This window comes from Chamaea fasciata, unplaced genomic scaffold, assembly GCF_029207755.1.
Source record: "Chamaea fasciata isolate MVZ Bird 193981 ecotype frontalis unplaced genomic scaffold, bChaFas1.0.hap1 SCAF_19, whole genome shotgun sequence".
Lineage (NCBI taxonomy): Eukaryota > Metazoa > Chordata > Aves > Passeriformes > Sylviidae > Chamaea > Chamaea fasciata.
Window position 1 is genome coordinate 7,454,879 of NW_027094104.1, and position 15,985 is coordinate 7,470,863.

General features: G+C 58.9%; 3 protein-coding genes across 5 annotated transcripts; 1 reads left to right on the top strand and 2 right to left on the bottom strand.

Moving 5' to 3' along the window:
• Positions 1-251: 251 nt before the first annotated feature.
• GALK1 (galactokinase 1) lies at positions 252-5,031 on the bottom strand. Its single transcript, XM_066200639.1, has 8 exons — positions 4,448-5,031; positions 3,464-3,653; positions 3,029-3,148; positions 2,399-2,534; positions 1,817-1,998; positions 1,448-1,598; positions 1,115-1,277; positions 252-470 (listed from the first exon to the last, which is right to left on the bottom strand). The coding sequence occupies exons 1-8, from the start codon at positions 4,610-4,612 to the stop codon at positions 399-401; spliced, it is 1,179 nt and encodes a 392-aa protein (XP_066056736.1). The 5' UTR covers positions 4,613-5,031; the 3' UTR covers positions 252-398.
• A 707-nt stretch (positions 5,032-5,738) lies between these two features.
• On the top strand, positions 5,739-12,256 carry LOC136299225 (uncharacterized). 3 transcript variants are annotated; one of them, XM_066200637.1, is made up of 16 exons: positions 5,739-5,779; positions 6,091-6,198; positions 6,283-6,355; positions 6,489-6,645; positions 6,729-6,774; positions 7,633-7,691; positions 7,798-7,833; positions 8,819-8,871; positions 9,142-9,274; positions 9,349-9,545; positions 9,771-9,816; positions 9,917-9,982; positions 10,480-10,539; positions 10,685-10,767; positions 10,930-11,024; positions 11,805-12,256. In XM_066200637.1, the coding sequence occupies exons 1-16, from the start codon at positions 5,743-5,745 to the stop codon at positions 11,837-11,839; spliced, it is 1,284 nt and encodes a 427-aa protein (XP_066056734.1). In that variant the 5' UTR covers positions 5,739-5,742; the 3' UTR covers positions 11,840-12,256. The 3 variants fall into 3 exon arrangements, 2 of the variants coding, with proteins under 2 accessions (XP_066056734.1, XP_066056735.1); XM_066200638.1 differs by having other exon boundaries at positions 9,367-9,545; XR_010723467.1 differs by lacking the exon at positions 10,685-10,767.
• A 529-nt stretch (positions 12,257-12,785) lies between these two features.
• H3-3B (H3.3 histone B) lies at positions 12,786-14,474 on the bottom strand. The gene is made up of 4 exons (XM_066200640.1): positions 14,362-14,474; positions 13,805-13,946; positions 13,575-13,728; positions 12,786-13,487 (listed from the first exon to the last, which is right to left on the bottom strand). The coding sequence occupies exons 2-4, from the start codon at positions 13,930-13,932 to the stop codon at positions 13,359-13,361; spliced, it is 411 nt and encodes a 136-aa protein (XP_066056737.1). The 5' UTR covers positions 13,933-13,946; positions 14,362-14,474; the 3' UTR covers positions 12,786-13,358.
• Positions 14,475-15,985: the final 1,511 nt, after the last annotated feature.

The window sequence follows — 15,985 nt, forward strand, 5'->3', positions numbered from 1 at the left end:
TTGGGGGTTTTTTTAAGTAAACTAAAAAAAATCCCCCCCACACTATCTTCCATTTGCAGCAGATGTAGGGCAGGGGCCAGAGGCAGATTCCCAAGCAGGAATTTCTGCCACGTGTCAATGCCTGCTGCTCCTCCACTGCCATCCCCTCCTGTGAGTGCAGCTCTGCTGGACTCCACAGCCCTGGTAATGGCTCCTTACACCAGTGCAAACTGGAGTTAAACCAGTGTCCTCTGAGGAACAGTCCCAGGTGATTTTGGCTCACATGGGCACAGAACAACTGTGCAAATGTTTTGCTTTTATTAGGCAAATAATGCAGATGGACAAACTGATCCCCTTGGGAAAGCCTGGGGGAGGGAGGCAATGCCAGCCTAAGGTTCCCAGGTGAGGTGGTCACTCCTCTACAGGGGCAGAGCCTTTGCCCCTCCCGAGGGCTTGGTGAGGTAGAAGGTGGCTGTGCCACTGTATTTCTCCTGAAAAACAAGAGGAGCAGTCAAGGCTGGGGGAGGCCAGAGCTGGGGGGAAAGGCCCTGCTGGTCAGTTCCACACTCACTCGACCCCCACTCTTCACTGTACTGTAACTCTACTCATTTCACACCCTCCTCTGCCCCTTCTTTCCCCCTCCCTCAGCTATTTACAGGGTGCACCATGATCTCATAGAGCAGCAAAAATGATGTTCTGCCTCGTTCACCGGCCCTATATCCTGACACCCCCATTCTGCTGGCATTTCCAGCTACCCGTGCACACCAAGGTGCTGAGTTAGGGAACACTGGTGATGGCACTGAGATCTTTCCTGCCAGTGTTCAGCTCAGCAGTGCCCAAGCTCAGCTCAAATCGCTTCTCTGTAGATGGATTTGCCCTTCCTGAAACTCCCCCAGCACCTTTTCACTCCCTTTCTCGATGCAGTGATGTCCTGGGACAGGGCTCCGTGACTGGCACAGTGCTGAACTGCCTGCAAGAGCTTAGCGGCATCCACAGACTCAGGGCTACCCCTGGATGAGTTCCACCAAGCCCAAATGGCTCAGGAGTGACAGTTCAACAGCATCGCCTGTGCTGTGCCCCAGAGTGTTCCCTTGGGGTCCGTCAGTCAGTCTCCTGGGGCTTTTGTGCCACATACCTGGATGTGCTGCTGGGCTCTCTCTGCAGCCCCAGCTTCCAGCAGCGTCACCGTGCAACCTCCGAAGCCTCCCCCGGTCATCCTGCTGCCATAAACCCCATCGACTTCCAGGGCTGCTGCCACCAGCTCATCCAGCTCCGGGCAGCTCACTTCATAGTCATCCCTGGAGACAGGAGACCCGTGCTCTGCCCCGTCCTGCACCCTGAGCACAACCACTGCACCACCGACAGCTCCAGCTTGTGTCCTGGTGCAGCCGTGGCAGCGATGCTGGGTGCTGCAGATCCTGGCCCAGCTCTGCCTAGAAGGGCTGCCAGCATCCTGGCTCATCCTCACCTGAGGGAGTTGTGGCTCTCCACCATCAGCCTCCCGAACGTTCTGTAGTCCCTGCACTGCAGTGCCTGTGCTGCCTGCACTGTCCGTGCTATCTCGCCGATGACATGCCTGGCCCGCCGGAACACCTCATCCCCCAGCCGGCTCCTGGCCTCTGCAGAGACATTTGTGTCCCTGCAGCAAAGCCTCACAGCCTGCAGGATGCTGTGGGGGAGCATCCTGCAACCATCCTGTGCCAAAGCTCCTCTGCCTGCAGCACACTCCCATCACAGAGTGTGCGCCCACCCGCCTGCCCCAGGTCCCAGCCCGTGGAGCACCAAGCTCCTGATGCCCCCAGGAGTGGCCAGAGATGAGGGAGGGGACTGTCCCCACCTTCCAGCTCGGCCAGGGTGGCATCCCTCAGGCTGGCCTTGCCGAGAGCCGCCGCCGCCTCCTCGCAGTGCCGCCGGCGCGTGGGGTACTCGCTGCCCGTCAGCGTGTGCCGCACGTTGGAGTTGGTGACCAGCACGGCCAGGCTGGCATCGGTCAGCGGGACAAGGACGGTCTCCAGGGTCCTGCAGGGAGAGCTCGGCCGTGTGCCCGCCCCTCTGCCCGCCCCGGCTCTCAGACACCTGAGTGAGGCCACGTGGCAGGCAGATCCTGAACTACAGAGGCAAAGTCCAGGTGGTTTAGGATTTCACTCAAGCATTTCACTCCCTCCCAATTATTAGTTCCATGAGAGAGCCTAACGACCGCAGGAAAGACAGCCCAGGCAAGGAGCAGAAAGGTTCCAGGAGAAAGAATCAAGACAAGGAGGAATTGAAGTGCAGGCTGCCCTGCCCCCATGATGAAGTTTTTGGGCTGGGTTCAAGGGTTAACCTCTCCCTGCACTCCTGCCCTTAGTTCAGGGCAGGCTGATCCCCAGCTGCTCAAGGAGGTGAGCACAGCACAGTGAGCCCAGCGCTCGAGCCTGACCTGCAGTCGATGAGCAGCGCGTGGCCCTCCTTGCCCATCACGGATATGAACTGGTCCATGATCCCACAGGGCATCCCAGCAAACACGTGCTCTGCTTTCTGGCACGCCAGCGCCTTGGCTACCAAATCCCCGTCATCTGTGCCACAGCAGACACACACAGGTTAGCAGCTCCTGCAACTTTGTCCCTTGCTTGGGAGCAGGGGAAGCAAACATGGAGGTAAAGGGTTGTTTTCCCACGGGATGGGGTTTTGCAGCTGCAGGTGCTTGCTCCTGCACCACTGCATGGCATCTATGCCAGCCTGGGCCCCCAGATGCAGCTGGATGTGATAACTGACATTAGTGTTTCAGGTATCTTGATTTTTGGGGGCATTAGGGTGGGGAGAAGATGCTCCCAAGGGAACTTCTTCCTCTCATCCCCCTGGCCAGCCCCAGGAGTGGTCCCCATGGATTTTAGAGGGCAAGTCAGGCTGGATGAGCCAGAGGAGCCACACAGGCAGGGCAGTGCCAAATGGGGAGATGTTACCCACTCACAGCAGCGTTTTCCCACGGGCTGTGGGCTCTAGCTAAGGGCACCCCCCTCATCCCAGCTCCCACCTGGAAACAGATGCCCAGGGTGGGCCGCTGCCTTACCAGGGCAGAGCTGCTGGAGGAAGGTGTACGTAGCCACCTCCAGAGCAGCCGAGCTGGAGAGGCCCCCACCCAGGGGGATGTCACTGGCCATGACAGCGCTGAAGCCTGGCACGGGACCACCTGCAGGAAGAGAAGGGAGGAGGGGAGCCATGAACCCCTGCAGGGCCGTGTGTGCCCCACACCTCCCAGAGAATGACACAAGGAGCCCCTGTGCAACATTTCAGAACATGGGGTGACCCACAGCAGAGTGTGACCCGGCAGCCCCCCAAGCACAGAGAGGCTTTGGAGCTGAGGTTGAGTTTGCTGGGTGCTGGTCCTGGCAGAGCTGCAGGATTACACAGACACCAGAAGAGCCCCTGGAGCACTCCCAAAGCTGGATCTGAACACCAGCCCCCTGCAAGGGGGCCCTGACCCACCCCTCCGCCCGGGCCTTACCCCGGTAGTGCTGGATGACGCCCTTGACGTAGTTGGCCCAGCGAGGCAGCCCCGGGCTCAGGGAGCTGCCGGGACGGGGAGCCGGGAACTGCACCCTGTGCGGCTCGTCCGCCTCTGCCGCGGTGGTGACGATGGAGATGGTCCCGTCCTGCGTGGGGGATCCCACCAGCACCGTCCCCAGCTGCAGGGCCTGGGGGTGGGGAAGGTGGGCTCAGACCCTGCAGCACCCCTCGGAGCATCCCCATGGGTGGCAGGGGACAGCTGTGGCTGCTTCAGCTGGAGCATCCAGGTGTTCTCTTTAACAGCCCGGAGCCCCCACTGCACACTGCGGCTTGGCACAGAATTAAACTTCTGCCTATTTATTCACACACAGGGGTCAGTCGTCCCAATGAATGTCGCGCCTGACCCCCCAGCTCGGTGCCGGGTACTGCTTGTTGGGCTCTGGGGGAGGGGTAAACACCTCAAGAATGGGAGAGGCTTCGGGAAGTTTTCTTGCCTGCCAGGGAATTCAGCTGACCTGCTCCCACGCTCCTCAGCCTCACAGTAATCAGGCTGTAGGTTTGATTTAGGACTGAGTGGGGACATCCCCGCTGAGCCAAAGGGGCTCGGAAGGAGCAGGAAGCTCCTACTGTTCTAAATCATTTCTGCCACCAAAACACCGCTCTCCGGGAACGGGAAGTTGTTCGGCGGGGTTGCAGAAAAAAGGCTTCAGCCTCTCGGAGAGCCGGCTGGGAAGAGAATCACATTCCCCGTGAAGCGAGTGAGGAGCTGGTCTGCAGGGGGGGCTGCAGCAGGTCTGGCTCCGAACACCATGGTGCTGCAGGGGATCCCGGAGGACCCCTCAGGGTCCTGGGTGGGGTATCCTGGGGGGGGACATCCTGGGACAGGAGTGGGAAGGCCGAGGACCCCCGGCGGCTGCCAGGAGGATCCGGAAGAGTGACACGGCGAGAGCCCGGGGCTGGAGCGGCGGAGCACGGCCCTTACCATGGGCAGCACGAAGCCGCCGTTGTAGTCGGTGTGCTCTCCGATGAGGTTGACCCGGCCGGGGGCCCACGCCGCCAGCACCGCCGCACCCCCGAAAGCCGCTTCGTGCGCCCGGCGAGCGGCCGCCAGCAGCGGGGACGAACCGGGATCCACCGGTTCCGCCATGGCCGAGCTGCACCGCCCCCGGTGGGGCCCGCACCGCCCCCGAGCACTCTGCACCGTCTCCGATGGGGCCCGCACCGCCCCCGAGCACTCTGCACCGCCTCCGATGGGGCCCGCACCGCCCCCGAGCACTCTGCACCGTCTCCGATGGGGCCCGCACCGCCCCCGAGCACTCTGCACCGTCTCCGATGGGGCCCGCACCGCCCCCGAGCACTCTGCACCGTCTCCGATGGGGCCCGCACCGCCCCCGAGCACTCTGCACCGTCTCCGATGGGGCCCGCACCGCCCCCGAGCACTCTGCACCGCCTCCGATGGGGCCCGCACCGCCCCCGAGCACTCTGCACCGTCTCCGATGGGGCCCGCACCGCCCCCGAGCACTCTGCACTGTCTCCGATGGGGCCCGCACCGCCCCCGAGCTCTCTGCACTGTCTCCGATGGGTCCCGCACCGCCCCCGAGCACTCTGCACTGTCTCCGATGGGTCCCGCACCGCCCCCGAGCACTCTGCACTGTCTCCGATGGGGCCCGCACCGCCCCCGAGCACTCTGCACTGTCTCCGATGGGTCCCGCACCGCCCCCGAGCACTCTGCACTGTCTCCGATGGGTCCCGCACCGCCCCCGAGCACTCTGCACTGTCTCCGATGGGGCCCGCACCGCCCCCGAGCCCCGCACCGCCCCTTCTCACGGTCCTCGCTGTTCGTGCGTGGGCATTCCTACGGACAGGGCAAGCGCTCGCCCACACACACCCCGTGTGTAGCTGCGGCGGGGCCGGCACCGAAGCTTTGTAACACGTATATCCATATCCCAAAGCCTGTCCTAATAAAAGTAGAGAGATAAATACGCGTCGGTTTTGTACATGTGCCTCATATGTGCGGGTTCTGCCGGTACAGCATATGGAATTTATATATCTGTACCGCTCAATAGGTATACGTGTCACTGTGTTACACCTGTGTACATCAGTGTCTGTGCTTTCGGTTTAAGTACACGAACACCTGTGTGTGTGTGAGGTTCCCCCCCGCCCGTGGGGCCGGGCTGCTCCGCTCCGCTCCGCTCCTGGGGCGGGGCCCGTTCCCAGTTCCCGGTTCCCGTCCAGCCGCCGTCGCGGGACCACCTGGCCCTGGGGGACGACGAGCCCATGGCCAGGAAGGAGCCGCTGCTGAGCGCCCTTAAAGGTGAGCGTGGGCCCCCTGGCACCTGTGCCAGCTTCTTCCAGCAGCGCTTGGCCGCGCACCGGTACCGGTCTGACCGGACCGACGGCGGGGCCGCGCTGGGGCTCTCCGGGCCAGCCCCGCCGCCCGACCTTGGCTTCGAGGAAGTCTACCCGAGCTCCTGCCCGGCGCAGCGGCGGCAGCCGGGGAAGGTCGGGCCGTGCCGGGGGGTCGGACCCTCCCGCGGGGCCGTGCAGAGCTGTCCCCGGGGTACCCCCCTCCCCTTTCCCCGGCTGGGCACCCACGGGTGCCGCCGCTCTCTCTCCTCCCCGCAGGAGGGGTGCTGCGGCTGCGGGAGGGCGGCGGCCCCTGCACGGACACCTCGCCGCACCTCGTGTCCCTCTGCCAGCTGCTGGAGAGCATCCTGCGCAAGGGGCTCCGACGTGAGTGACCCTTCGTGCCCGGGCGGGCGGTGGCAGCGTCCCCGGGCCCGCGGCGAGGGGCCTCGCACTCCCTTTCTCCCGTAGAACCAGCTTGGGGCTTCCGGAGACGGGATTATTGGCACTGGGTAGAGCAGCTTCCCACGGGGACCAGTGGCTGGTGAGAACCCCCAAGCTGGACTGGGGTGAAAATCTGTGGTGGTGTCTGTGGAGACATGCTCATCCCAAAGACCCCAGGTGCAGGGAGGATGCTCCCGTGTGCTGCCAAAGCTGCTTGCGCTGTCCCCAAACAGGCCGACCCCTCTGTCCATCAGCATCCGGAGGGCCGGGGGCTGCGAGCGGACGCGGACGGCGCAGGGCCGGGGCCGATACTTCCTGCGCTTGGCTCTGCAAGGGAAGGTGCTGGCCGTGGCCGTGGGGCAGCTGGCACAGACCCCCCGGCTCCTGGAGGTGCGGCACGTGGAGGGAGCGATACCCACGGGCGATGGGCTGCGAAACGGAGGCGTAATCTGTGCTCTTTCGCTGGGTTTCAGTTTTATGATCCAGGGAGCTCCGTCCTCGGCAGTGAAGATCTCCGGGGTAAGATGGTGGCTCACCCGAGGCAGGATGCAGCCTGTGTTATGGCACTGCACTGCTGCAGGGGAGGGGGAAGAGTCCACTGTGATTTTTCTAATCCAAACTTAGCTCTGGAATCTAAATACGTTGCTGCAGTGATGGAAAAAGAGGGGGGGGGAAAAAGGTGTAAATATTTAAACAGGGTTTGAATCCATCTAAGTTGGCTTTAGTGGCACGGGATAGAGGAATTGCTTCTGAAGTATCTTCCACGTTATTCCTTTGTACCAAGGATTCTGCCTTAAGCAGACCCAGTCTGGCTTTGAGGGGAGGCTGTGTTGGATGGGCCTGGGCTGAGGGGTGGCACGGAGGTTTAAATGGCTGCATTGCCTTGACAGGCTGCAGCACTCCATCTATCCATGGCCATGCTCCTTGAGGGGCCAGGCCAGGGTGGAAGCCTTTAATCTTTTGATTATGATAAATAACCCCATGTTAAACCTGTACATCAGTGGTTTATAAATCACCCGCGCTGCTGGTGCATGAGCAGACTGCAGACCCGGCAGTGTGATTGCAAGGCTTGTGTAGGAGAGCCTGGGCAGCTTTGCTGTACTTCTAGGGGCAGAAATAGTGGAATTTGCTGCAAGCTTTGGTCTGAATTTGGGGAAAAAATGTACCAAGCTGCACCTGTGCCAGCAGTGGGAGCCTGGGATGAGCCTCCAGCAGCTGCCTGGATGTGTGGGGCTGGGATGCTCTCAAGGCCTCGCTCCCAGGACTCATGAGTTACACTGCAAATGGCTTTATTCTGTCCTCTGCTGTGTCCCTGCAAGGCTGTGGCTGCCAGGAACCTGGCAGTGACACTGCCTCTCCATCCCCATCCCTCTGCAGAGCCTTTCCTCTCGCTGCTGCTGGTGCTGACAGAGATAGATTTCTCCCTGGACCTGGAGGTGCAGTGGTTAATCAGTGGGGTGGTGACCGCCACAGGGCCGCCAGTGCGAGGCCCTGGCCCCTTCCTTACTGGGACGGATGGCGCTGACACTCCTTTGTTTGCAGAATTGCAGCTTCTTGGATGAGAGCTGGCTGCTGCCGGTAAGAGCCCATTGCTCCTGGGAGCTGTCCTTCTGCCACCTGGCCCTCCCTGAAAAGTCAAATGAGGAAGATAAGGAATGGTTTGGTGGGGAGGGATTGCCACACACCCCGGGGTGAATTGGCTCGAGTTCACCAGGATGAGCAGAGCTGCCTCTGCTGTAGAGGTTGGATCCTGCCGGGTACCTGGGCCATCATCTGGAGCAGATCCCAGCATTGCTGGGAGTAAAACCAAGCAAGAGAACCGCCCAGGCCGAAATCGCTGATATAAGTGAAGTTTTCCCATGCTCTCATCCCTGATTTCTTGCCAAAATAATCCCCATTTCCCTGGGCTGACACAGATTACGCATCAGTTGCTTTCGCTCTTGGTTTGCTCAGTGAAACATCAGTGTGTTATTGAGAACAGCAGGGATGCCTTCATGTCTTCTAACAATGAAGAGCATCCCTCCACCACCTTTTAAACGCAAAAGAATCCCCAAAAAGCTCAAGGCGGCTTTGGGACTGGTCAAGGCGTGCACTGAGCCGTGGTGCCACTGCAGAGCCTGGGATCCCACTGGCTTTGGGGCATTTCTGACAGCCAGTGCCCCCGGCCGAGCTGGCCGTGTCTCGGGTCCCTGGCTAATGTGATGTGACAGTAAGTGCTGCTGCAAACAGCAGCGGCTTTGGGGAGGGGCAGCTGCGTCCCCCGGCTACATGGGGACATGTGGGGTGAGGCAGGAGGGCTCTTCAATGAATTAAGGGTTTGCTGTTGCTTTGCCATCCCATCCATAGAGCAGCTTTGTCCCTTCAGGGCCTGGGCACAGCCGAATCCTGAGAGAGGACAAAGATGAGCAGCCACTGATGGTCCCAGCTCAGCCTGGGACTTGCCTCTCCCTGGGCTCCCAAAGCCCTGGGTTGGTATCAGTGCCAGAAATTATCCAGGGCGTGGGGTCCCTTGGATATCCCATGGCCTTTGCCAAGGCCACTGTCACCATCCACTCTCTTTCAGGTGTGCAGTACTTATGAGACAGTCCCATGCCGAGCACTGGGGATGGTGCTCAGGTAAGAACTCTTGATCCTCCTCTCCACTCTCCAGAGGGATCTGGTCATCACAGCACTGAAAATGCCCCAAAAAGGGAAATGAATATCCTGCTGAGAGCATTGGGGCTGTCTCGGGTGCTTTTCTCCCCATCAGCTCAGCCTTGCTGGTATCTACCATCCATAAGGTGGCTTTTCCCTGCATTCTGTGTATGGGTGAAATGTCGTGGATGGTACAAAAGGGGAGCCAGGCAGGGTCCCTGGGGCTGAGTTGAGGCTTGGCTGCACCCCCAGGTACGTGGACGGCCGAGTCTTTGTCACCAAGGTGCTCCCTGAGAGCCAGGCAGAGGTGGACGAGGTGGTGCTGGCCGGTGACATCCTCGATGAGATCAATGGCTGCTCACTGAGATACGCCTTCCCCGGGCAGGTGGGTGGCAACAGAGGCCTGGGGTGTCCCCCCTCTCCTGCCCCCTGCTCCCCTCTGCTCCCTCCTCCCTCCAGGCTGGGGCTGTGCTGCAGAGACTGAAGGGACAACCGCTCACCTTCCGCCTGCTCCGGTGGCGGTGGCACGACGGGGCAGTCTTTGAGCCACTGCTGCCCTACCTGGAGGCTCTGAAGGAGAAGGAGCCCCAGTTCCAGCTCCAGCACAGCCCCCGGCACAGGGGCGAGGGGGAGCCCCGGCAGCTGCAGGGTGGCAGGTGGGTCTGTGCCATGGGCAGCCCCCAGGCTGGGCTGAGAGCCCTGGCACTGGGATAGCCCTGTGCCCACACTATCCCGGATCTCTGCTCAAGGCTGTGGGGTCAAGGCTGCCCCCATGGCCTGGGGGTGAGGAGGGGACTGGGGGAGCATCTTCCCCCTTAAAGAGCAGCAGGAGGGATGTGTGGGGTCCTTCCTCTGATGCCCCCAAGCCCTTTTCTCCCCAGGCTGCTCTACAACCTGCGGTACCTGGGCCAGACCAGCGTTGGGACGGTGAGGCTGTGAGGCAGAGACCTGCCATGGGGTGAATCATCTCTTCTGGAGTTCTTTTCATATCTCCAAGGGTTATTCCCTCCTTCCCATTCCATTTCAGTATGGTGGCAAAGAGGTGCTGGAGGGGGCCATCCCTGCCGTGCTGGAGAGGGACTTGGCAGCGCGGGTGAGTGACGGGGCTGGGGACATCCTGGGAAGGGCTCTGTGAGAGAATGCAGGTTAATAGGGTCTCTGCTGTGGATATTTTTTCCTGCCAGCACCAGGTTCCCTTGGCTTGGCTGAATATTTGCCACCCCATCATCCCTGTGGGGTTTTTTCAGGTCAGAAGCATCTCGGCAGCCAGGATAGGAAAGGGCATTAAGGGAAAAAAAATGCAACCGCTTGTAGGAAAGCACTTGAAAAACTCCGGGAAGCCTAATTCCAGGGGTGCTTTAGGGCCCAGGTCACAGCTGTTTGAGCCTCTGCGGGTTGTTTGTGAAAAGATTGAAGTGTGGAAGCACTGGGTGGTGGGGGAAAAAGGGTAGCACAGAGGAAACTTGAAGAAGCTGGGGTTGACTGTGCTTCATCACCTCTGCATTTGGATAATCTCTGGTGAGTGTCTGATTAAAAACAGAGCTCAGGGCTGTGCTGATCGGGGCTTCTTCCCCCTCACCCCCCCTGCAGGAGGTTTTATTTGATGTGAAGGAGGCAGAAGTCCTTGCGCAGGAGAAGGCTTCTTCTAAGGTGAGTGAGTGACATCCAAGGTCTGGGAATCTGGTGGCATGAGGAGCCCAGCTGGAGGGGTTCTGGGGACAGCATAAACCAGGAACGGGGCTGACAGGGACTGACCGCAGCCCCAAACATCAGCCCCTTCCTGTCCCCTGCACAGCTCCTGTGCCGCCATCCCTACCCCTCCATCTCCTGCGTGGGACGCTGCACGTGGAGCCCCAGGATCTTTGCTTTCTGTGTGGTGTGAGCTCTGCCTGTGGGCCCTGGGAGGGAGGGGGGACAGAGGGACGTGGGGCTGGGAAAATAAGCAAGCGAGGTCCGGAGCAGCCGCAGGGTCCCTGGTGCGGTTGAAGGCAGGGCTGGGCTGGGAGCTCTGCTGGATAATGGACGTGTTTCCATTTTTAGCTCTTCCCCCGAGAGCCCTGATGGGAGCACGTTCGACTGCCTGGTGTTTGCATCCAGTTCTGAGCAAGAATGCGAGGAAATCATCGGGAGAATCGGTAAGGGAAGGGTTTATGGCTTCAGCTACCATCAGTCACACCGTGAAATAGCAGGAATTCTGTTCTGGTCCACCACATGCAAGATGCAACTTAATTCCTTTTGTTGAGGTTACTAAGATGAGGAGATACTTTGATATTTCTCTGCTTTGGGTTTTTTTTTTAAAGGACCACTAGACAATGATTTTATTTTAAGAAACAGCTTCTACAGCATATCCAGATGCTTCATTATTTCCAGTAAGGACTTGGAGGAAATACTGTTTTCAAGGGGTGTTATTTTAAACATAATTTTCTTGCAGGAGCTGAGGCTGCTATTGCAGCTCAGCACCAAACCAAACATTCACAAACAAATTCCATGACTTGGAATTTTTCATTTTCAATCGGCCTAAACGCAAGCTGTGTGGTTCTTCCTGAATTACATGGGCTACTGAAGATCCTCAGATTTCCCATGGAGACATTCCTGACAGGCAGTATCCCCGGAAAGGACTGCCCAGGTGATTGACCTGAGATCACTGGGCCTCACCTAAAGTTTGAGCTGGTGCTTAACTTGGTGTCTAAATTGTAAGCTTAACTTCTTTGTATCAAAGGAATCTTTTCCCCTATAGCTTTAGCAAGGAGAATAGGAAAACACATGTTCAAAACCTCTCATTTCAGAACAGGACTGCAGCAGGATGCTGCTGTGAGCTAGGGGCTTGGTTTGCTCCGAGTGTGCTTGGAGCAGTGTAGGACAGGGAGGTGAGGAGGTTGTGTAAGAAGGTGGGTGAGGAGTGCCTGTTCCTCCAGCTGCAGGATTTAAGCACACGGAGTGGTTTGTCTGAAGGGAGGAGCGCATGGATGAGGCACCACTGGCCCAGCAGCAGCTGAGGGATGCAGGCCCTGACTCCCAGAGTCAGTTGGGATGGTTTTCCTGCTCTTCCTCACCATGGAAGATGGGAGGGAGATCGTGAACAGCCAGTGCCAATTTACCAGTCTGGTCTGAACTGCTGCTACTCTCTATTGGAATAAATCAAGCCAGGCTGGCTCAACCGCTTCCCTGTGTGCTTTCTGCAGCAACTCCAGCCTTACTTGTGCAGCCTGTTCTGGCAGGGCTGAGCAGCCTTGCCCTCCAAGCTCAGCGTTAATTACCCGTGGTTCGGGTGCAGTGTGAGCACTTTCCTCCACCACAGCCCAGCAGGGTCTGGCTAGAGGAACCCAGACCTGCCTTAGCCAAGCCTGAAGCAAAGGTTTGAGTATAATCCCACTCTATCCAAAAAAGTCTGGAGGAGAAATGAGAATCCCATGGAGCACCCACCCGTGTGCTCAGCAGCCCATCTTCTTCCCAGGGTGTATCATCACCATGCCCCTATGCAGATCCCAGATGGCACAGCCCAATCCCATGGGAACGCTCCCCCCATACCTCAGCACTGCTCAGGAACAGACAGGTGCTTTTGCTTCAGGCAGACCAGTCACAATTCCAAAATAAACTCTCCCCAAAGCCACCGGCAAAGAAGGAAAGTGCGTTTTGTGTCCCGATTAGAGAAAAGCCCCGCCAAATTCACTGCAGCCGCAGGCCGTTCTCCTGGACCCTACACAGCTGTAGGGCTCCACTCTCATGGGCAACAGCAAGGACTCAAGCCGCACAAAATCCCCAAAAAGTCTCCATTCTGTTCCCAGCTGATGTTAAGTTGTGACAGCACCAGGAGCCCAGGATTACAGGAAACTGTAGGAGGAGGAGGCAGAAGCTTCTTCAAGCCCATTCAAACCAAATGACAAAGACTCCTCACGTGTGAATGTAAAACATTTAATTTAAAAATGTTGACACTACAATATATAAAATAGCTATTATAAATGCACATAGTGTATTCTATAGCTGCCAGGTTTACGTTTTTAGGAAACTGTAAGTTACACTGTGGTTAAGACTTGTAGTTTCACCCTCTGAAGGAAGTCCACATTTGATCACAGTGATGCATGGTCAGACTAACAGCCCCAATTGTTAAACACTTGGATCAAGTCATAACCAGTTTTATTGCAAAAGGACCCTGTACACATTTATATCAATTCTAGTACCTTACAAGTTTATCTACCCAACAAGTCATTAACATACAGAAACATGCATGAGAAGCAAGAAAGAACACCCATCCCTTCTGCATATTAGCAACTTGTCACTCCTGAGCCCGAGGCTCAACATCACTGAGGTTTATGTGAACAGTCACTTTTAGCATTCATCCTGAGTGAAAGATGGAATGACTTAAGTACAAATGCAACATATTATAAACAATTTCTTACAAAAAAAGTCACAAATTAAAACCAAAGTATTTTACAGAATTAACTACAAAACACCATAAAAACAGCCTTCACTTAAGCTCTCTCTCCCCGTATCCTGCGAGCCAACTGGATATCTTTGGGCATGATGGTGACTCTCTTGGCATGGATAGCACACAGGTTTGTGTCTTCAAACAGACCCACCAGATACGCCTCGCTGGCCTCCTGTTCCAAGAGCACAAGAAGAAATGTTGTTAGAAACCCTGAGCGCAGCTCCCCCAGCGCCGCGGCCCAGCCGGCCCTCAGCAGTACCTGCAGCGCACCGATGGCCGCGCTCTGGAACCTCAAGTCTGTTTTGAAATCTTGGGCGATTTCCCTGACCAGCCGCTGGAAAGGCAGCTTGCGGATCAGCAACTCCGTGGATTTCTGATAACGACGGATCTCACGGAGCGCGACGGTTCCCGGCCTGGATGGAAGAGGGAGGACGGGGCGGTGAGGCGAGGCAGGGGCTGCGGCAGCCGGGGCCGAGCCGAGGGCCTTACCTGTAGCGGTGAGGCTTCTTGACGCCGCCGGTAGAGGGGGCGCTTTTCCGGGCCGCCTTCGTGGCCAGCTGCTTGCGCGGCGCCTTCCCCCCAGTGGACTTGCGGGCGGTCTGCTTTGTACGGGCCATTTTTCCACACTTACCTACACAGACAAGCACGCATAAAAAGGGGGCTCGGCTCACTCCGCCACCCCCAGGCCCGACGACACAGCGGCCAATGCCCTCAAGCCCTAAATGCCCCCCTCCCCCGCCGCGGGCAGGCGGCCAGCGGCCTCCCCCGGGACGGGGAGGAGTCACAGTTACCCCACCGCCCCCGCCTCGCGGCCCAGCCGCTCCCCTCCCCGGGGAAAACGGACTGAGTCACGCCGCCTCCTCCTTCCTCCTGGGCCGCTCCAGGGTGGGGGGGGAGGTGCCGGGGGGGGGGATGGGAACCGGCCGTGACTCAGGGCACGTAGGCAAGGCCCGGCCTGTCCGCCGCGCTCCAGGACGACCCAAGGCCGCGAACGGCCAGACAGCACCACCGCCCGCTTCCGAACATGTCCGCTGCCCAGTACTCACCGGTACGAAGAGAAGAAAGCGCCGGTGCCGGTAGCGCTGCGCGCCGAAGCCTCTACGCTGCAATGCCACCCGAGCCGCTCCTCAGCCGCCGCGCCGCTCACTGCGCCCTCCCCGCCGCGGGGATACGTATTTTATAGTGGGGGCGCGCGCGCGGCGCGGTGACATCACAATGCCTGTAAGCAACGCGCCGCGCTATTGGCCGGAACCTCCGCCGTCGCCATCGCGTCACCACACACAAAGGCCGTGCTCCGCTTCCCCGGCGCTGATTGGGCGCGTGGCCGGGCGCTGATTGGTTGTTAAAGTAGGCGTCCGATTGGGTGTTGAGGGAGCAGAAGGATCCAATCGGTGGAGGGCGGGCGCTCTGCGCGCTGATTGGACGAAACGGGGCAGGGTTTGGATCCTACCCTTTGTTGCGAAGCTCCACAATGGGAAGTCAATAGGAGCGGGGCGAGCGGCGGCGGCGCCGCGGGATCCCCCGGGCACCCCCGGCCGGCCCCGGCCGCCCCCGCCGCACAGCGCCGGCCCCGGCCTGCGGAGCGGAGGCGCCCGGCGGGGGCTGCGAGCGGCGAGGGCCGGGCCGCAGGGTCCCCCTCGCCTCCGCCCCCTCTCCCCCGGGAGCCGCCGGTGGAGCGGCCGCTCGACACCCGCGCTCGGGGGTGTCCGTGGGGACCAGCGGAGGCCCTCGCAAGGGCAGCGGGGATGGCAGCGCCTCCGGCTCCTCTTGCCCGGGTTTGTCATTCCAGCTGCCAAGGAAGGGTTGTCACAGGACTTGGATCCGCAGTGGGCAGCAGCGCTGGGATGTGACTGCCCCAGGTCAGAGCCTGACCTTTGGCCCTGGGAGGGGAGTATTCAGGAGTTGGGGCTCAGCTCCTCTGCGCTGCCATTCCCCAAATCACACTGACTCTGTGGGTCACCTTCATCCCCAAAGCGAGTCACAAAGTTTCATTGCAAGTAGAAATCCAGAATTCGTGCTCCCTCTTGGTACCATCTTAGCATTTATCTTCTTAAGATAAATAACAGTTCAATAGAAAAATCTTGTCTGCTGCCTTAAGTTACACCTTGATTTATATCGCTATTTTACTGTATTTGCATTGACTGGGGAGACAAGTCCCTGCCCCCACGGGAAAGCTCCCAGGATCAAGAAGAACAGGTCCCAAATGCCCCGGAGTTGTAGCACGAAGCATAGGCAGGGAACACAAACAGACGCTCCTAAAGGCGTCCCTGAGCTTCCTAAAGTGGAGCGCAGCTGGAATCACCCACTCTCTGCATCCTCGGCCTCTGGGCACAGCGCTGACCTGGTGGGAAGGGCCAGGATGGAGCTTGGCACGTCGGGAATGTGTTGGGAACATGTCCGGCTCCTCTATCCGCTCAAGCAAACGTGGCACCGTGGTGTGACAGGCCTGTCACGTGTGCCCAGGCCGTTGCTGCCCGAGGGACGTTGTCTCCCCTGCCTCTGGTCCTCATTTTCAGGTTCATTTTCTCTCTTCTAAAGGAAAATGTTAATTATTTATCAGAGGCAAAAAGCTGCGTATCCATGTAGTGGCTTGGGAGGCGTAGGTAAACACTCACTGCATCGTTTTGGGAGGTGGAAGGGAAAATTCCCCTTTCGTCTGAGTTGTTCACG

Coding starts and splice junctions, on each gene's coding strand:
- LOC136299225 (XM_066200637.1), top strand. CDS start 5,743: ATGGCCAGGAAGGAGCCGCTGCTGAGCGCCCTTAAAG. Junction 5,780..6,090: donor GCTGCTGAGCGCCCTTAAAG/GTGAGCGTGGGC, acceptor TCCTCCCCGCAG/GAGGGGTGCTGCGGCTGCGG. Junction 9,817..9,916: donor GCCAGACCAGCGTTGGGACG/GTGAGGCTGTGA, acceptor ATTCCATTTCAG/TATGGTGGCAAAGAGGTGCT.
- GALK1 (XM_066200639.1), bottom strand. CDS start 4,612: ATGGCGGAACCGGTGGATCCCGGTTCGTCCCCGCTGCTGGCGGCCGCT. Junction 3,149..3,463: donor CGTCATCCAGCACTACCGGG/GTAAGGCCCGGG, acceptor CTCTTCCTGCAG/GTGGTCCCGTGCCAGGCTTC. Junction 1,599..1,816: donor CACCCTGGCCGAGCTGGAAG/GTGGGGACAGTC, acceptor ATGTCTCTGCAG/AGGCCAGGAGCCGGCTGGGG.
- H3-3B (XM_066200640.1), bottom strand. CDS start 13,932: ATGGCCCGTACAAAGCAGACCGCCCGCAAGTCCACTGGGGGGAAGGCG. Junction 13,729..13,804: donor AAGAAGCCTCACCGCTACAG/GTAAGGCCCTCG, acceptor TCTTCCATCCAG/GCCGGGAACCGTCGCGCTCC. Junction 13,488..13,574: donor CGGCCATCGGTGCGCTGCAG/GTACTGCTGAGG, acceptor CTCTTGGAACAG/GAGGCCAGCGAGGCGTATCT.